The following is a 21,287-nucleotide window of genomic DNA, read 5'->3' as shown; positions in this document are numbered from 1 at the left end:
TGTGGAGGAAGAGCTCAAAAGGCTTTTGCTTTTCTAGACAATAACAAAATCTTTCCTTTCTCACAAAATTTTTTGCCTCAGGTCTCAGCTGATGAAGAAAACAAGATGGTAGGAAAGGAAATCAAACACAAGAGGTTCACAAGACCATCCTTTCCAGCATGACCATAAACCTTAGGTTGTGTCAACACCACATAAAGTCAAAGGAAAAATATATCCCTCATTCTGAGGAATGTTTGGATTTTTTTTTAGCGCTACCATCAGAGAAATCAGTCACCTTTTCCAGACAAGGAGGTACTGCAAACCTCTATCCCAGGCACAGAGATAAATTATGGTATCCCAGTGGGTGGTAACTGCTGGCAATCATCAACTGCATTTGATGGCAAATGCTGTTGAATTGAGCACGTAACAAAACAGCTCCCACCAGCACTGGCTTTGGGGTGACAGGAAGGAACAATGGACCTTCTTTCAAAAACTCAGGATACTTTCAATAATGAGGGCTCTAAAGATGTGCCTGGGAAACAAAAATACCACAGTGGTCTCTATAGGCTTTGCCCTGGGACTACGAGTGGGAATCACAGCTGGGGAGAGTGAGACTCAGATAAGTGAGACTTAGGAGTGGAGGCTTAGGGGGAAAAAAAAAAAGGAGGAAATTGAATAAAACCTGAAATGCTCCAGAGAATTATGTTAAAAATAGAAAGATGTCTGAAAACTGCTTAATGCCCTTATCTCCTTGACTCTGGTTCCAGCTTTAGTTACTGTTTTCACTCCTAGCCAGCAAAAGCTAATGAAAACAAAGGTTACATACATCTTTAAGTTGATAAAAACCAAGATAAACAGGGACACAGAAAGGGGTTTGTTCCTGGTGCTGTCTGGTTTTGATGAAATGAAAATGCCACAGCTGCCATTAGGATGGGGCTTGATTCATTTCCCTGTCTCTGCTCCTGGTTTTAGTGTAAACACATGTTTTTACTGTCTCCACACAGCTGCATCTTTATCAATCCCAGATGTCCAGCAGGTTTGTGCCTTCGGAGCCCAACAGAGCTCCCCACATGTGCTTTTAATTCCTGTGATTCTAGAGAAAGAACGTATCAGAGAACAAATCTTTACCTTTAAGAATAATCTTTCACACTGGGATAAACTTTCTCATGCTAAAATGTATGCACAGCCAGACAAACAACATGCTTTCCATGTGGCTGGAAATAGCCCTTCATGCCCCTGCTCCTCATTAATGAAGGCTATTCAATCTTTCCTTCACTCAGCTCATCTTCTCCACTTTCTTGAACTGGCTGCTCTGTAATCATTTCCATGACAACTTATGATGATGTCATAGACAAAGCACTATGATTTAAGAATAAGAGCTCTTCTCTGGTAGATTTAGGTAGGATTTGAGTATAATTACCTTCAGTAATAATAGGGGAAACAGGAGATTAGAGACCAAGAATCAGAACAGCTACATAGTAAGAAGAGCAATTTACTCTACCACACCACAATGCAGGGTAATCCCCCGCAGCTCATCTTCTAAGGGCTGAATCTTTAAAGATATGTAGGCATCTAAAGATACAGACAGGACCCTAGTGGGACTTGTTTGTTTTTTTTTTAGTATCTCATTTGTACCCACCTGAGCCTTCAGATGTCCAAATGTTTTTTAAAATCTGGCCCTAAAGCCTTGCCTAATCCCTCTAGTCATAAGATTTCTGCTAATTCCCTTGGGAGACTTCTCTAATGAAATGGGCGTCCTATTACAGCTGTTCAGACTAAATTTTCAATTGATTAGTTTCACCCTATTACCACTCTGATGGAGTAATCTGGGGCATCCTAAATATTTCCACCACTCCTCTATGGTACATGAAAAGGCTTTCTCAGTTAAGTCTCAGTTTGTCCCTGAATTGACTCTGTTGGTAGTGTAAGATTGAAATGGGCAACGGTGAACTTTCACCACACAGGCGCCCTTAGAGATGACTGTTTCCCAAGTATCTCTCCTCATTTCAGCTACTAAACTGTATTATTGCTACTCTGTCCTACCCATCCGTCTCTGATGTTTTTAACACTTCCCCATTTCTGTGTCCAGCTATCAGCACTGCACACTTGCCATCACGCTCTCTTTACTCAGCCAGACCCCTTCTCAAAGCTCCCTCCCTGCCTTCCCACCCCAGATGCTGCACTTACGGATTACTTCTACTTTGTATGTTGCATTGATTTCTCCAACTTTGTTAAACACTCGGCAGGTGTATTTCCCACTATCCTCTGGCTTCAGGTTCTTCAGGTTCAGCGTCCACTTCTTCTTCTTGTTCTCCCCAATCTCTTGGGGTGTGAGGGGCTTATTGTCCTTCAGCCACGTGATGTCAGGCCGTGGGTTCCCACTGGCCACGCACTTCAGGCGGATAGAGCTGCCGACAGGACGGGCGATCACTCTCCGTCTCATCTTGGCAGGCTGCGTGAACCTGGGTCGGGCTGCAAAAGGCATGAAAAATTGACTGTGGTGAGCAAAGGGCACGCAAAGGAAAATACTGCTGTCGAGTGTTATGGCTAAATTTGTTTGAGAGGCACCCAGCAGCCCCATTCATACCAGTGTATCACTATCCTTCATATCAGCTCAAATCGATTTCCTAAGAAAGTAAACACTATTCAGCCTGATGCATTTGAATGTCTACTGGACTGCTATGGCCACTGCATTAGCCTTCAGCATAGCACCACCCTGGAATTTCTCAGTGTCCTTAAGGCAACTGCATCAGACCATCTCACAAAATAATACCAAAATCACACTATTCTAGCTGAAGGCAAAATGTGGCCCTATAATCACATTATAACTGTTACCATATTCCATGCCACAAATGCAAGCCCTCAGTCAAGACCTAAGGAAAAACCTCAGATTCCTGTCAGGTTGACCATTTTCTCAGTCTTTGGCTGGTCACTTAAAGCTTCGTGTTCTGAAGATGTTTTGCCCCTAAGAGAACTAACTCACTGCCTTGAATGGGACTTAAGAAGAGTCAACATCTTTTCCATGTGTAGCAAAGTCTTAGAAGTGTGCCAGACTTTTGTGCATTGATCTGAACTGAAATGTATGCAATTCATTCAACACTAATTTATGAAGCATTCACCTTGAAAGGCCCAAAGAAGCAAACAAACAAATGGAAAACCCCAATAAAAAGCCCCTTGAGTTTGTTATTAGAAGATAACCCATGTCAGTCTGTCCCAAAAATGGAGAAGCTGAAGCAATAGCTGTTGGTGCAGAGAATCATGGGTTAAGACAGTCACCTTGTCTTAGCGAGGAAATCACCAATATTTCTAATAGCAGTGACAAGGACACTAGGGAAATGCAAGGTCCCCATCTGGCAAAATCTGAAACTTATAACCTCGACTGCATCTAACTTTAATTCAGATTATGTCAGAATTCCAGAAGAAAAAGAGGTGGCACTGACATTGACTTTACTGACATTGCAGAGAGTCTTCCTGTAACGTCATGAATTGGGTTCAACAGTTGAAACAATAGAACATGATCTGCTGCAAGGCAAAAGCTTGTCTAATAGTATCCTGTAATGAAGAATTCAAAAGAAATTACAAATCTCTCACAATTACTTTAATTATGCAATGCCAGTCCAGGGGCAATTCCAACTGCTGTCTCCTGCTGAGATAAACACCACTTCTGACTCCCACTTGGCACTCTCCTCTTACATCCAAATACTCCTACCAAATTCACCTGTCTTCTTTTTTTTTTTTTTATTTTGGCAAAGCCACTTTCTCCTCTGAGTCCATTCAGTACCCCCATAACAGGTTTCTCTTCCCCCTTTTGAACCCTGTTTCTTGCTTACTGTAATTTTACTCTACAGCCATAAAGGGCTGCATTTTCATACTCCCTGGTAAATGTTCCCTGATCCTTTTTTGGGGAAATAAGAGAAATAGGTAATGAGTGGCCTGCTCTGTGGCACACTGGGTTGAATTATGCCCATCAGCTACCAGCCTTCACCACCGGCAACTGGAAAGCTACAACCTCAGTAGCACATAACACACCCAAGCAAGCTGAGAAGGTTGTGCTTCAGGTATCAGGGAAGTCTGCTACAGGGACGCACAGTGGGTCTCACTACTACAGAGCCAGCCCTGCTGCCCAAGGCTGAGGGCCAGAAGCTCTGGGATGTGCATTATAGCAGAGCTTTGCTGGATGGAGGAGGCTGGTCTGCAGCTTCCTCTCTCCATGCACTGGGGAACTGCAACTATTGCCCTCCAAGGTCTGTGAACATATCCTTTAGTCCTCACCCCCCTGCAGCCTTGCCCAACATCCCTCCCTCTTGGAAGAAGACACCCTTTGGCATACCCCGCTCTTCAGAGTCCTTTTCTGTAGGGGAAACCATCTGCCTCCACAGCTTTCCTTTGCCCCCTTGGCTGTCATTTTGGGTCCCAGCCATTTCATGTTATTTCAAACGCTTGCTCAGAAATGCTTTACTCTCTGTACCAAGGCTTTCATGTGTAATCTAATGAACTGGAGTAACTCCGGCACTGAAAGTCCTTGCTGTGACAGCTGAGCAGCAAGTGTGACATACTAACCCACTCCACAGGTCGTGGTGCGTAAATTGCTGGGTATTCCCTTGGGGGTCTGCTTCAAGAAGAGGTCCCCTCCCAGAGAAAACAATCACCCTTCCAGAGAGACAACTAACCCCGTCAGAGCTGCATGTTGTGAGCAATGACATGCCAAACCAAGCTGAGGGAGACGTGGTGATAAGGGCTGTCATTGCGGCAATCAAGTGAATGTCTGCAAGGTGCATGAAGGGGTTAGGAATCAGCCGTGAAATGGGTCTAAATAGTTATCCTCTAATATGGCAGTAATTTACTCCGAGACCAGGAACTGCAGGTCCAGGTAGGGGTAGATCCTGGCTGGCTGGGATTCCTGGGCTGGGGCTAACATATCAACGAGCAGGTTGGAGTCAAGGACAGTCACACTGCCTGTGCAGTGAAGAGCCAAGTGAGTAACTCTAAGCTTTCACCTTCCCTTACCTGTTCACTGCTTCCAGAACAATATTTCAGAAGGACTCGGTGGCATCCCTGCTCAGTAAGGGCATTGCAAGACAGAAACTCTTTCATCCCGAAAAAGCAGGCCTATAACATTTCTGGTTTTCCTCCCACTGCGACTCCCATGAATCTGTCTGGAGTTTTGCATTCAATCCTCGTACATTGTTGCCCAGATACATACCAAAGTACAGGTAAAGCTAAACTTCTTTGGCTCTTTCTGTCTCTCTTTCTTCTTCTGTTTAGAGAAGGTTAAGTGATTATGTGGTCTCAAAAGCTACTCCAGGCTGTGTGCAATATGTTGAAACCAGATCCCATTTATACAGCCCTGAGTGTTTCCTTGACAAAAGCCTGAATTGGACAAGTTTAGAAAAGCCAGTTAACAAAAAAGGAGAAAGAGACACACACATACGAGAGAGAGAGAGACTCAGCAAGCACAAAGGAGAAAGAGGGAGAAGCAGCAGTGTGAGAGAGAGGCAGAAAAAGTCTCTTTTGAGTTGATGCTAGTAAATGTCTGTCCCCAAATCTGTACCATTTACAGAAGTTTTGCTTGTTGGAGTGCCAGCAAAGGCCATTACAAAGTGCCTCTGTGTTATTTATACTTCACATGCTTGTTCTCCTCCACATCACTTGGCGTTTGATTCATAAACATGAACTGCACTTTTGTACAGTATAAATTATGCCACACACAAGAGTAAGGGAAAACACAAGTGGACGGGTACAAAGAGACAGTGTTGTGTATGGGTTCCTTGATGAAATGCTGTTTACCATGAAGATTTATTCAAGCTAATGAAAATTAAATGAAATAGAAGGCTGTTGGCACAAAGACCTGGTAAGGATTTCAGCAGTCTCCTCTTGCTGTGGGACACCTCAAGATACATGGTTTAGTCCCAGAGGCTCCTGTCAGACATTGCTCATATAAAGTGAGGTTGTTAGCTAAAACATGGAGTCTGCTGCGATCCGCCACAATTATCTCTACATAGTGATGGTCAGTACCACTTCAATCTTTCATGATACTTATATAAAAAAGTGTCATGATATGACTAAGTACTGAGACACTTTCAAGACTTTTGGATAAGAGCTCGGTCAGTTATGGGAAGATGTGGATGGGGGTATCTATCTTTCCCCAGAGATACCACTCCATGACAGTAGCTGGAAAGCAAAGTGGAGCTTTTTTTTACCATGCTTCTCCTCTCACACTTCTCTAGGGCCCAGGACTCTGCAAACATAAACTGCTCCTTCACCCATTATCCTCCAGAGACCTGCAGACACACACTGACCCTCCCTGCACACCAGCTCACACCAGCACTTTGCTGGTGAACACTGCTGGATGGAAAGGGCTTGGGTGGGTGTGTGGCCTGCCCCAGCCATTTCCCTGCTTGGGGAGAAGAGATAGGAGGGAGGGAAAGAGGAAAGAGCAGAGGTGCAGGAACACTCTGCAGCACAAAGAAGGATTGGGCCAGGGCAGCACAGAGTAAGACACAATCTGATATGAGATTGTCAATGCCTAATAATTTTAGTAGTGCTTACATCTTTTTTCATAATATTTTTGTTATATTGATCCATCATCTACCGTCTCTATCAGGAGCACATCTGCCACGGCATTCAATGTCTGCTTCTATCTCCACCAGGGTAATGAAGAGTAGAGAGATGGCAGCTTTTCTTCCTAGCTGCTGAATCCCTCTTGAAGGACTCCTGACCTGGAGTTTACCTAAGCCACCCTTTCTCTAGCTCTAAAATGCTGTAATCCTTTTCCAGAATGAGTGGAGGTTACCTTCCTCTCCCAGAGCAAGCTCAGTCTCAGATGAATCTGTAATTCAAAGCTATTATGGCACTGCCTCCTCCAGGTGTGGCCTGAACTACACCACAGCACACCACATCCCTTGTTTGCCAGCTCCTGAAGAAAACTGGCCTGAGCTTAAGTGGTGGGGATTCGTACAGTGAATGTATGAACATAACAGGTTCCACCCCTACCATTGCTATGAGGTTACTCCCTGGCGACAAATGTGGTACAAAGCCACCTCTGCATTATAAAATTAAAAGGAGGGAGGTACTGCAAGAGCAAAATGGAAATGCTGTGCTTCATCCCTCGAGGTCATAAGCTCGCATCGCACTCCTGTCAGTAATGGCCAAAAGCTGTTTGGCATCAGCCTGACAACTTATTGTCCTTCAAGGAGTGCTTGGACCAAACTTTGGACCTGCAAGTCCTGCGGTGATTCAGAACATAGTCCAAGTGAGATTTTAGCAGTTCCCCAAAGCTCTGCAACAGCATCAAAATCCTATGCTTGAACAGTCCAGGGCTTAGAGAAGTTCATGCAGGTGTCTAAAAGAGAGGGTAATTTAAAAAAAATACTCAGCTTTGGCCTAATGCTAATTCTCCTGAAGTGAAGTCAGACCTCCCATTTGCCCTCAGTGGGAGCAGTGTTATGTTGGCACTGAAGGCTTTTGGAAATATCGCTGCAAAAGTCAATATGCCTTTTATAGAGAGTCTATGAAAGCTATAATAGCTGCACAGGCAAAAGAAAGTCACTGCCCAGAAAAACAAATGCAAGGGAGAACCATGCTGGGGTATATGGCAGGGGGCCCTAGAGCAGACCATGGGCCGCATTTTACAGAAGGACCCTTGGATGGGATCCATTCACTTCGACACGTTCAGCTGAAGCTCTGTTTATTATTTGACCATCTGTAGGGAGAACTCACCCCAGTCTCTCTGCCTTTCCTTTCCTTCAGCAACTGAGAAATGTGCTGTGTGAACAGCACTAAACCAAGAACAGAGGAAAAACAAAAACATACCCTGCTCCTTACCCCATTGCTTCCCAGAATGATCTTCGTATTCTCCATTGGAGCCTTCAGGTACCTGGCTATCTTTTCCTGAGCTGGCATCATCTGCAAAGGAAAGGAAAGGCAAGATGTTAAGAAGGTCTCCTGCAGTGCAGCAGTAAAAACAAGAGTTTGCATCTTCTCCTGGAGGCACCATGCAGCTGAAACACACTCAACATACATTTGTCATCCACAACATGGCACTTACAGCCTGGCCAGTTTAATGAACAATTTAGTTTGCTGCTTTATGGGCTTTTTGGCAGGCTACCAAAGCAATGGGAGATTAATCAATGTTTCCATTAATAGCAATACCTGACAAAAGCCTCTTTGTTTATGTTTACAGCTTGCTGTTCCCTAGGAGAAGCTGATCCATTGTACCTTCTATGCAAATAATGGTATAAAACAAAATTACAGCTAATTAAACCTAGGAGGTGGGGGAAGCCTTATGTGATCAGTCACACAGAAAGCAAGCAGTGGAATTGGGGCCACTAATTCGCCTTTCAGCTTCCATAAAAATCAGGAAAGCAAGCAGGTCTGGGGTCAAATGAGCCCTCAAGGGATACTGAATGCAAAGCTATGGCTGCAGAAGGCAATATTGAATTGAAAAGCTGTTTGGTTTGGTTTTTTTTTGAATTAAGACCGCCCATCCACCTGTATTGACAACACACCACTTTGTCCCTCATCACTCTAGTTGTCTATTCCACTACCACAGAGCAGCATCAAGGTCTCAACTCCGTGTCCTGTAATGCTAGGAGAAATAGAAATCACAAGGTGAAATCCCCACCTCTCCAGCAGATCCCACCTCAAATTGTCACTGTGATATGGCCACCTACAAGGTCTCCATGACAGTATCAGGGAATGCCCTGAGCCTCCTTCTGCAACCCCGGTAGTGCTGGTGGCCTCACACCTCTGCAGTGCCTGGATGTGAAGCCTTATCCTCCTCCAGTAAAAGCCCAACCTCTACTGCACAGAGCATTCTCTTATAGCAATGCATCACACCAGGAGGGAGGTCCATTTGAGGGACCTTGGGCACCTACGGGTGATGGCACAGCAAGGTGTGGCTCTTCCAAGGCTACTTCTGTGCTCTGCAGTTGGAGCAGCCCCATATGGCAGCTGGATTTGAGGTGAAGACCTTGATCAAGAGCTACTCAGCTCCTAGCTGAAGTGCACTGAAGTGTGTGAAGTGTGATTTTCAGAGATAGGTCAGGTGAAGGCTGGGAAAAAGTGCATCTCAATAAGGAATGGCTCTGCAAGGGTGTAAAAAAAAATTTAAAAAAATGAAGAGAAGTGGGAACACCTGACCTAAAGAATTAATCCCTCCAAATGCCCAACTCCTAAAACCTACAAGTAAAAGGTCTCATGAGCAAAACAGAGGAAATTTCTTGCTGTAATCTCTGCAGCAGAGAGGAAAAACTTATCTCAGCTTATGCATGGGCATGCCCCCCTGCAGTGTAGAAATAGTAGAGCTGCTCTTTACAGTTGTTTTAGAAATTGGGTTGTGCATAAGCATTGCTTGGTCCATAAACTTGTGTGCAGTCTTTGTGCAAGAAGAACATGTGTTTAACCCCATCTTCACCCCAGTTTCCGCTGTTTTGGAAAATCACCCTGTCTCTTCAGCATGGGGCATTTTATGCCACCATATGCTCCAATCTCCTCTGCTGCTGTGCCTTAAGCAGAGAGTTTGCAATGCCACATGGGTTTGTCCCCCCTCACCCCTGACAGATTTTTCCCTTCTCCTTGCAGTTACTTCGGCACAGTTTCCCCAGCGCAGCTGTCACTTCGAGGGGAAAAGAAAACTTTCAGGGCAGCAGCACACCGTGCTCTTGCGTTGGCAGCTCACTCCAGCTGACTGCCCCTTCCCGCCTCTCTCTTGCCCTCCATCCATTGCTGGCAACACGGACGTTTTCCTGGGGGCACCAGCCAGCGCCCAGCCCAAACCCCAGGGAAGCAGTGTGAAACGCAGTCGCACTCAGGAAACATCAACTCTTGCGCAGTGCCCTGAGTGCAAACGTACCGTCCAGGCTCTGCCGAGGCTGGCCCGCAGCCTGAGTTACAGAGGAAGCGAGTAACGCATGTGCTGCATTTTACAAACAAATTTTTACAGCCTTGGCAAACCGAACACAGACAATACAAATATACCCATTATGTATGATGGCTTGCATATGACAGATTGTCTCCTTTCAGTCAAAACACTGAATCGATTATCTTCTGGCACTTGCACACTCACATAAATATCAGTAGTGCTACGAATGAAATCTTGGATGCTCTCTGACAGAGAACTTCATAAATCCCTTAGCACAATTAGAAAAACGTATTGAGTAACGGAGAAGAAAGAAAAACTGTGGTCAGAGACGTAGGATTCCTGCCCGTTGTTAACTGCCGAATATCTTAAAAGTGTTAAGACGTTTAAGTGGTGATTTTCTGTCAATTATATCTTAATCCTGCTCAGCTTGATGTACAAAGAGCAGTATATCCTCCCTTGCCTCCTGCCTCACGTTACAGTATGTCAGCCCATGTGCACTCCTCCTGCCTACACACAAGGACTGACTGGCGTTCTCAACACCTCTTGACATGCTGCCAAGCTTTTGATGTAAGTAAAATTGCTCTCAATCTGTTTGATCCTTTGAACATGCTTCTTCAGTTGTTATCCTGCCAAATCGCAAACCTGCAGAGTAACCTACCAAACCCAGAAAAAAACATTTTGGGGTGAAGAGATCAGGATAACTAATATTGAGCCTATGAAAGATAATTTGGTGGAGGAGCAAGACTGAAATAAATAACTGCGTGCATCTAGACATGTTGTTTTAGATGCTCTGGAACCAGTTTCACTTTTGTTAGGAATGTGGTAACATTAACAACAACATATACTAGAATTCTCAGTGGTGGGGGGCAAATGTCATAAACATGGAAACCCACGTAGAGCAAAACTACTCCTTCCCATCCCTCACACTGGGGAAGGGATGTTACAGCAGGCTCCATTCCAGCTGCAACAAGCAGTGAATCAAGCTCCTGCCTTCAGCGTGACTGTATCTGAACAAACTCACGCTTGAGAACTGTAGGAAAAAAGCTGATTCATAAGATCCAGAAATCGGATGAAACTCATTTTGGGAAGATCCCCTGAAGCCCAGGAATCTTCAGTCAAAAGTGTGACTGAGGCAGCAGAATAGCCAGCGATACAACGATAAAGCATTAACCTGGGATGTGAGTGACCCTGGGTCAAGTCCCTCTTCTGCTGCATTCAGAGAGGGATTTGAACCTCCCCTCTTGCACCTTGGGTGAGTGTCTTAAGCTCTGAACTGTGGTCTCAGAGAGGCAAAAAAGAGCTTATTATTACACAAAGTGGAACAGCACTGTGGGAGACAGATATGTCAGGAACACCCTTAGGATGGAAGACCCCTGTCTAAGTCAGATATCACCAAGATTTGACTTCCACCTGACCCATTCAAAGTTAGAACTGCAGCTGCATGGAAAGAATCTGTCTCTCCCTGTTTTGAAGAACTTTTTTATTTTTAAAATTTTAATATCAAGTGGTTTCCTAGGGTAGGGAAACACTTTTGCAGTTGTTCTAGTCCCTGTGCTAGCAAGGATGGATATCTCTCTGTACCACAAACACTCTTTGGTCAGCCTGCTCACTCCCAGGGAGGGATCTATGACACTGAAAGCAAAGCCAAATTTCCTTAAAGTTCAGAGGCATTTGGTTCAGCCCAAACCTGCAGTCTGAAGCCTGGTTAATAGTGCCAGATCTGAAGACCTGCTGTTTGCATTTCACCCCAAGCTTTACAAATGCAACTGGCCTGGCAATATTCTTATTAGACAGAGAGTGGACCTGAAAAAAATGAGCCACATTCAGATATGTATGACCAGCATACAAAACGATGAGTTAGTAACAGAAATCACATGAGTCTTAGCTATATTCAAAAATGACCTAATAAGCCGATTGCTTACTCATGCTCTTGTCACCTCCCACAGAGGCAGGCAAGTCAGGGCGATAAGTGCACACAAAAAAATCAGCCTGCAGCCAAAGGGCAGCAGGGACCAGCTATGCAGCATTGCCAGCTTTGCTGCCAGCAGATTACTGCAAGAGGTAGTGCTAAGAAGGATGAGCTGCTGAAGTTTCCTACAAGCTCCCTTTTCTGTGACCTATATTGGAAGGTCATCCTGTACTGGACTTCTTGGACAGTATCACAGGCTTAGGAGAGCAGCCAGTTGGAAGACGAAGTGGAAAACCTGCCTTGAAAAATAATCACTGACTAATTTTATGTCACGAGTATCTGAGACTAAGAAAACATATACATGATTTAGGTGTCCTCACTATACAGTTTGGTTCCATGATGTTACAAAGCATGCTGGCCGGTCAAGAAATCTGAAGTGGAAGGCTCCAATATCATGTCAGGTGATAGACTTGGAGACATGGGAAAAACTCATGCAGCCCCTTCCCCTCCAAATACCACACCTGGCCATACAAGACAAGGCCAGGATGGATCCAGAGGCATCAGCCCGTTGTTCAGGAATGTCATCCCAGTGGCGTGATCTGCAGCTGCTCTCCAGCCATTGCCTCTCTCTTGCTTCAGGATCTTGTTCCAAGTTGGCGTCTAGGTCTGAGATGCCACAGGACTGAGATGCTGGTGCTGTGCTGGGGAAGTATGTGGTGGGGCTGAAAGGGGCAGTCACAGGCTTGTTTTTGCCTGAGACTTGACACGTCTGAGTGTATGAGGCCCTGATTATCAGTGCTGACGTCATGGGCCAAATTGCCCTTTCTCACCCCAGAAAGCACGATGCTCTATGCATATCGCCTGCCATGTGTCTTTTTGGTCTAGCCTCTGTCCCAGAGGAGGCTGGGTTTTTGCAGGAAAGGGATTTCTGTATGTAACGCCATCAACTGACAAAGCACTCTGAGGATCCTATGGGACAAAGAGTGCCACATAAGTGGGGTATAGTTACTGTTTATTACCATAGCAGAATTGTTCCATTCCCTCTTAAAAGTTAAAACAAATGGAAAATTCTGCATAACGGTCCGGCTCTGAGAGAAACTGATGGGAAATATTCACAGACTGTTACTGAGCCAGGATCAAATTTTATTTACCCACAGACTCTCCATGAAGGCTTCGTGTTTTAGCCGAACGGGTATGACTGGTTTTCAGGCCAATACTACATGCTGAGCATCCAACCACGAGTCAAAACAGCGGCCCAATTTTTGAAGTAAAAATCTATCTGTAATATTTCTCTATGATTCACGAAGTTGCTTTAATTTGTTATAATGCAAGGCCCGTCCCTGCTCTGACTTGATGGGACCAGCTTTGGAGTCTTTGATGTCAGAGGCCTTGAAAGCCCCATTTCACAGATGAGCCGGCTTTGCATAAATAAACAAAGTGACCTCTGAACTGGAGCCTGGGACCTGAGCACACTTCAAAGTGCCGGGGGAGGCGATGGGGGGGCAACGGGGAATGAAGCGATCAGCATGCATCATTAAGGCAGCCCCCGCTCAACGCTGCCTCCGAACGAGGGGTGCAAATAAAAGGAGGGAGGCAAGCGGGGAGGGAGTGAAATCAGGGGGAAAGTGACGTAATGCAGTCAGGCTTGAACAATTATAATGAGGCCTTCTCCCATGGATGAATGAAAGAGATCTCTCTGAACTCCAGCTTTGAGAGCTGACTCTCGCTTTTACCCAGATGCATCATGTTTGCCCATCATATTTGCTCCCCAATGTCCTTCGCTGCTGCAGGTGTCTAGTGAGTGACAAAACGCTCGTGGAAGTTGGGTCTTGGGCCTTCCTAGGAGTTAAATCAGAATTTGTTCTGCTGGGCCTAACCAATAAAACTGAGGGGTGGGAATGCACCATAAACTTAGACCGGGAAGTGATTGGACTTATTTTTCAGTAGTCCTGATGGCGCAGTAGATAGAAGATAAACACTCGTGAAAGTAAGTCCAATCTGAAAAAGTAGGCATCTGCAGTTTATCTCAGATAAATTCAGGATTTCCCATAATACTTGCTGGAATTTAAGGGGAAACACAAGGGAAAGATCATTCTGTACTTGGCTTTAGGGATGCTTCTGCTATCTCAACTGGTTCATCTGATGTCCAGATGAATGGTCCGTGAGGTATGTATGTAGGCAGGCAATAACAACTTTATCACTGGGTTTGCAGAGATTAAGGCACTTGCTTTCCCCATATCTCCTTAATGTGGATTAACACTCCAGGTTTCACTAGAATTTCAGCTGGTATTAACCCCCAATGACCAGGGAAACACATCACAACCTACTGGCTAGCACATAATTTCCATCTGAAAGCTACCACTGCCAGCTACCAGGATTTTATTGCTCATCTTGTGGTATTTGGGATGTTTCTGGAGGACCTTGATCCTGGCAAGTGACTACTTGAGAATCTATTTTTTTTTTTTTTTTGTTATTGAATAACTATTCTTAACATCTGTGATTGTAAAGAAGAATTCTACAGAAATATACCCTAAAAGCTTGGAGGAAAAGGAAAAAACCACTAATTTTTGAGATCTTGTGATTTTTCAGCTTGTTTCATGGTTTTGTGAGGTCTGAATTATGGCTTCAGGACCCTTGGGACTGGTGATCCATAGATGAATCCCAAGGCTGATTTGAAATAATGAAAAAGATTAAGACGCAAAGTCCTCATCTTGAGTAATTCTGAATTTCCTCCCATTGTTGAGGTCTAGTTTAGCAAACCTCCTCTCTGAACCCTCCTTTCTGCCAGAGGCAGGCAGGAGAAAACTTTAATAAACTCATCCCACAAACACAAACCTGGTGTAAATCTTAGATACTATTTTGAATGTTTTTCATAGTTCCTCCATCAGCCCTTCATCTCATGCTCACCATCCTTTAACCTGCCTACTCTATTAACAGTGTAACGTACTGTATTAACAGTGCTAATGCTATGAAAAGACAAGAAATGCATTTAGAATTTATTTGGAAGGGTACAATGAAAGCAAAGGGAACAGGAATATTTGGAGGGAAGAAAAAAGATCTCCTGGAGAAAACACCTCTCCTTGGGCCCAGCCAAACAAAACCCTTCAAGATGAAAAAGAAACCCACTCAGAGGAGTGCATAGCCAAGGAACGCTCTACTTTTCTCGAAAAAAAAAACAACAAAACCAACACAAACTAAAAGGTTACTGGCAGAGAATTTGCCTCTGTAATGGGCACTGAAGACTTTACTGCCTACTGCCTTTGATTCCAGCTGGGCCAAAAATAACCAGAGGTAGTGATACTGGAATTTCCTAAAAATAAAAATAAAAATAAAAAATGTTTGTGTTAGTGGCTTTTTTAGTATTTTCAGCTCTAGCCGTTTTCATGAGAATTTCCATGCAAAAATTTCATGGATTTCACTTCAGCCCCAGCACTGTGAATCTCTCTGTTAGCAGGATGCTTTGCAAAAGAAATGTTTGCAGCCCACCTGCCTCCTGAAACCCTGGAGAGGCTCCACAGTCTATAAACCAACGCCTTGGCTGGGGAGTGAAGAAACAAAGACTTCTGTCCCTAGCTAAACCAGTAATGCACATTTTTAAGTTATGATGTTGTACAGGCCCATCCTATTACCTGTAGATGACAAAGCTCTTAACTGGTGGTTATTGCTGCATCCCACATCTCAACACACAGGTGAACATATACCAGAAGCAACTGCTTTAAGACCAAAGAGGACTTCCTTCCACAGAATGAAAGAAGGAGGGACTATGGGGTCGCATAGACATATCAGAGCTAGTTTATTTTACAGGCTGGTACCAATCTAGCTCCAACAGCAGAGCCAAACCAGTCCTACTTCTCTGCAGAGCTTTAGCAGCCCACAGAGAATCTAGCACTGCTGTGCATAAGCTTCTACCAGCACCTGAGCTAACTGTTTTACCACCTATTTCTTCTTAATACTGCAATCTCTGCTGGCAGTCCAACATAGACATATCCCTGCTCCGTACTCTTGCAGACCACTAAAGAATGCTGTGGTTTATTGTTTGGGCTTGATTAAAAAACTTTGGTATGGAAAGGGATGACGTATTTCCTTAGAGAGGCAAATGTGTAAGGTGGAGAGATGGAACTTCAGAAAAGTGGGATATTTTAGGCATATAAAGGGTTTAATACACAAATAATGAGATAGAAAATGAGAGTATATAAACTGAACATATGTGAAAGCGTCCCAAGAGGGGCATCTGCTAGACTACAGAATATCACCCAGAAGAAGAGAAAGAAGTTCTATTTCATAGAATCATAGAATCATTTGGGTTGGAAAAGACCTTTAAGATCATCAAGTCCAACTGTAAACTGAACACTGACAAGTCCCACTAAATCATGTCCCTAAGCACCACATCTACACGTCTTTTAAGTACCTCCAGGGATGGTGACTCCACCACTTCCCTGAGCAGCCTGTTCTAATGCCTGACAACCCTTTTGGCGAAGAAATTTTTCCTAATATCCGATCTAAATCTCCCATGGTGCAACTTGAGGCTGCTTCCTCTTGTCCTGTCACTGTTATTTGGGAGAAGAGACCGACTACTCCTTTCAGGTAGTTGTAGAGAGTGATAAGGTCTCCCCTCAGCCTCTTTTTTTCCAGGGTGAACAACCCATTCAGCCACTCCTCATATGACCCTCCACCATCTTCGCTGCCCTTCTTTGGACAAGCTCCAGCACCTCAATATCTTTCTTGTAGTGCGGAGCACAAAACTGAACACAGTATTTGAGGTGTGGCCGCACCAGTGCCAAGTACAGGGGAATAATCAGTTCCCTAGTCCTGCTCACCACGCTATTTCTGATACAAGCCAGGATGCTGTTGGCCTTCTTGGCCACCTGGGCACACTGCTGGCTCATATTCAGCCTGCTGACAATGAACACCCCCAGACCCTTTTCTGCCAGGCAGCTTTCCAGCCTCAATCTTTGGAACATTTAAAATTATAATGGTCTAACTACGGCTGAATTAGAGGTTTTACACATCCATTTGCCAAAGTTGGCTCATCTAATTCCCAAAGAGAGCTTTAGTAACTCCTTCACTGTTACTGTGAATAGGGTATGATCGATAAGAATGAAAAAGCACAACAGAAAAGGATGTTAATGCAAAAGGAGTCCTTGAAGACCATACAAAAATTCTCTATTGGCTATATCTATATGGAGGAATTTTGGAGCTCTTCTGAGCTCTTGCATGGAGCTCTTCTGAGTCCATGCAGGATGAGACCTGTGCATACCATGTTCATCTCTCTCCTCCCCTTCTTTGTCTCCATGACTCTGTATCTGGTTCAGATCTGCACCTACTTTATAATTCTTTCTTCCCCTCCTTCCCCAACCACCTTCCATAAAGCTGTGGAGGGAGAAGCCTTCCTGAAGGTTTAGTTCTTCCCTTGCTCCTTGTGGTCTATCGCTACCCACAGAGCTCACAAAGTCATCTGAGACACGTTCTCAGTCATGGCACATCTGCACATAGGGATGCTCCAGCTCCTGCTGTAACCACAGAAAGAACCACAAGGAGAAATGGCTGGAGCTTTTCACTGAACCACTGCAATTTCCTGGCCTACCATTATAACAATTACATTACAAAGGCAATCACAGGCCTTCCGCCACGCTGACTCCTCCAGACACCAGGGCCTCCTGCCTGCCTTCAGGTCTCCATTCCACAGGGGGCAAGAAAACAATTCTTCCTTCTTTGTTGTTGTTGTTGAAGTTACTTTTTTTATCAGCATGCTCAGCACACACAGACAGCAGTCCGGAGAGCTCTGCACCACAGGCACCAGTCTGCGGTTATATTCTTGATCTACTACTGGAGAGGATGAAAGGGAGAAGAAATCAGAGAACAAGATGAGTGGTTAGGCTTCTGCCTTGTCACCAGCACTTTCTGAGCATGAAATAGTAGCACCAAAAAGACAGCAATTACCAATCAGCTGTTCCAGACCTTGAACAAATTGATAATATCTCCCAGTAATTTTTAATTGTTACTTGCACCATGATAGTATCAAGGATTTCTTAGAGACAGGTTTCTAGTATATTAGACATTGTTCACACACAGCACAAAAGACAGTCCCTGTGTAAAGAGTTTACTGCCTGGGTGGTGCAGGCACAGAGCGGACGTCACATGTATTAAGGTTCCTCAAGAAACATGGTTTTTAGCATTCACCTGTTTTGGCCTTGTGGGGGGATGATGAGAGTCTTGTACTTCTACAGAGTTGAGAAGCAAAGCCTCATTTGTAACACCAATCAGCCTATCTGAATTTATAATAATTTTATTGCATTTGTTATTTATAAATAATTATAATAACAACATAATAATTATAATAATAAAAATAAAAACAATTATAATAATAAATCATTAGTTACTTTTAGTAAGTTTACAAACGTTGGGAAGAATGATGTGATTTTAATTGTTATCTGACAAATAAAGATGTTGAAATAGTCCTTACTTCAGAAACCTAAATCTAGTGCCCAACTCAGGAGTGAGAATGAAAAGAAGCTCAGGTTGATATCTACCTCTGTTCTCTGCAAAAGAGGTGATGGAGGGGGCCTCAGCCACATACAGTGGGTGCCAAAAGTGAGGTGGTATGAACACTCCACCCAACAACACGAGTCAAAATTCCATCTTCAACAATCCTAAATTGCTTAGGGTCGGGGGAGGGAGGCATGCCACGGAAAGGACTAATGCAAGGTTAATGATAAGAAGAAGATTACAGCAGAGCCGAGGATAAACTGATAAGACCTGTCTCTCAGCCTTCTATTTTAACCACTATGCAGCTGCTATTCCCCATAAAGATATACCTCTACCACTCTCCTTCCTAGTAGCACTGATCGATGTTTATTATTTCATTCACCGAGATGTGTAGGAACACCACTGATATACGTTCTATCTCCCTGAACGTTCACACGGTCAAAAGAGCCAGCACAAAGAAATTTCCAGAGGGGTTGGAAGGAAAGAGAGGTCATATATGTCAGTGACTGAGTACAGGAATTATTTTTGGATGGCATTTATAATCAAACAAAAATAATCAATCGTACAATCCTGTCCCTTCCAAACACTGAGTTAATTCCTTAGTGTGGAATTACCCAATCCATCATGATTAACTGGGAATTGCAATACTGGACTTTACAGACAGGAATGTGGATCCAGCTGTTTCTTCAACACCAGTATGAAAATTATTGAAACATTCTTTATAGTCTTTGGGTAGAAAAGTAAAAATATTTCATAGTCTTCTGGTAGAAAAGTAAAAATATCTCCTATGGAAGAAAATGAAACATTCTATGCAGTATGACGATTACCAAATGAAGCAAACTCTCAGAGAGGACTGCTGCTTAACATCTTTAATGGGAAAACTGAGCCTCATGTGCATTTGCTTGAGGCGAAAAATCACACCTCATCAAGATTCATCATTAGCCTATGATGTTTTAACTTTGATTTCAAGAAATAACAGCACCTATAAGTGGTAAAAGTGCTAGGAAATCAACAGAGGATGACAGTTTTTAATTGGACATTGCAGAACATATAAAAGTCTCAGTGTCTAAGATGTTAGTTATATTCCGTAAGGCACAAAATGCTGTTAGGGAGTCTCTCCTCTCAGATTTCAGAAGAGAACTATTTCAGAAAACAGTCCATATATGTAATAAATATATATAATAAATAAAATGTAATAAATTTTAAAAATATATTTTGCAGCTGTCAGCTCCTCAATAGCCATCGACCTATGACTATATACTCAAACATCTTTTGATAAATGGACTTTCTGAAGGACAAGTAAACCACTAAGACAGAAAGTACAGAGAAGGCATTTGAAAGGGTAGAGAGAAAAACCAAATTTTAGCTTACTTTTTTTTTAACTTAGATTTATCTTTTATTAACAAAGTGATATGCAGTGGTGTAATAGCAATATGTCAGTGGTGTAATCTCTCTGATCACTATACTTCATGACATGACAAGAAGCTAAAGAAACTGAGATTTTGGGGTCCAATCATCAAAGACAGAAAATAGCATCAGTGTCTGATGATATCAAGCCTTTCAACATTCCCCCATATGCTGTTAAAAACATAATTTTATTAGTGAAGCGTCATACACCTTCTACATAATGTTCAGTGGATGATACATGTATCTCTGGGTCATTGTCAGACTAATAATAAACTGGTTTAAGTAGCAAAATGTTACTGGTTTCACAATTCTGTCCAAAACCAACTCTAGACAAGTGGCAATTTTGTTGGCTCCCAAAACAAATGGAATACTTGGCACTCTACCTAACGTGAGGATAACAGTATATTACACAGGATAATATGGGCCTATGACTCACCAAAATTAAACCTAACCTAATTACTTGGAGTAAATTATAGCTTTCCATGTGGGGTAAAACACAAATTGTAAAAACGGTTGCTCCACAATTAACTGTATAATCCCAATGCTGTCATTACAAATTTCTAAAACATAGTTCAAAACAATGACTAGTGTAGTACAGTCATTCCTGTGGGACGGAATTAAATCCCCTTGTGTTTTTTGTACTGCTTTTTTTTTTTAAAATGCCTGTCCTAGCATATGACCAGCAGTGTATGAGAACAACAACCAGCACAGGATCAGAAAGGACCAGAGACAGAAGCTACCTAAGAAAAAACATGAAACCCAAGATTATTTTAGGTAGAATTCAACAGCTTTTGGGTGCTCAGTCAGAGAGTTACTGCATTTTTTGGAGAGTGAGGGTACAGCTCTCCCCAACACTCAGAACCCTCTACAGTCAGAGACGCAACGCGCTCCATGTTAGCGCACTTCATACCTTGAACCTCTTTTTAAGGCTTCACTGAGATGAAGGAAGAGTAGCAGAGAGTCTGCATGAGTAATATTGTTTTGCAAAGAGGGAACAAAGGCATGGAGACCATACAAACGCTAACCAGAGCTAGCTGTCACCTATGACCTTGCCTAGACAATCCATAAACAACTTTTTCCAAGTATTTCACCCTTTTTGATATTTAGAAGCTAAAGCAGGTGCAGTTTATTAGCTTTCTATGCGAGTTACCCCATAAGGACTGCTCTTGGAGAGCACTGGAAGCCACAGTGCGCACCAAGGGTGCAAATGGGAACATTTAAGTCCTCTATTCAAAGTACAGAGAATATATCTCAGTATTGTCTGTGGGGGGAAAATATTTATTTTTTTACTATTAAACAGTTCTTTTTCCAAAACCTCTGAATACTTACTGTAACAAGCACTGCAGTTACACACCTTATTTTTTACTGTTGGTTTACTTCAGTATACTATTAGTATACTATTATTAACATACTCATATGAATATTGCATACTGAATGTATCCCACACACTGTTGGCTATTTTAAACAGCAGATGTGAGAGGGATTTAAATGCCAATTTTAAAACTGTGCAGTTGATTAAAATCCTGTGAGCCATTCATAGATTGCCAGATATTCTATTTACATGTATTCCTCTCGTGTAAAATACTTCAGGGAATACTCTAGACCCTGGCATATGGTTTAGAATGATGATAACCGATGTTGGAG

General features: G+C 43.3%; 1 protein-coding gene across 3 annotated transcripts in view; it reads right to left on the bottom strand.

The window, feature by feature from the left end:
- The window catches only part of FGFRL1 (fibroblast growth factor receptor like 1), a 186,879-nt gene that overhangs the window by 9,837 nt on the left and 155,755 nt on the right, over positions 1–21,287 (bottom strand). For all 3 annotated transcript variants that reach the window (XM_068403947.1, XM_068403949.1, XM_068403948.1), the window contains exons 4-5: positions 7,804–7,884; positions 2,167–2,451 (exon numbers count right to left, since the gene is read on the bottom strand). In XM_068403947.1, coding sequence (XP_068260048.1) covers positions 2,167–2,451; positions 7,804–7,884 — 366 coding nt within the window. The remainder of the gene's footprint in view (positions 1–2,166; positions 2,452–7,803; positions 7,885–21,287) is intronic.

This window comes from Nyctibius grandis, chromosome 6, assembly GCF_013368605.1.
Source record: "Nyctibius grandis isolate bNycGra1 chromosome 6, bNycGra1.pri, whole genome shotgun sequence".
Taxonomy (NCBI): domain Eukaryota; kingdom Metazoa; phylum Chordata; class Aves; order Nyctibiiformes; family Nyctibiidae; genus Nyctibius; species Nyctibius grandis.
Note: the sequence above shows the minus strand (reverse complement) of the source record. Positions and strands in the feature narration are given on the sequence as shown.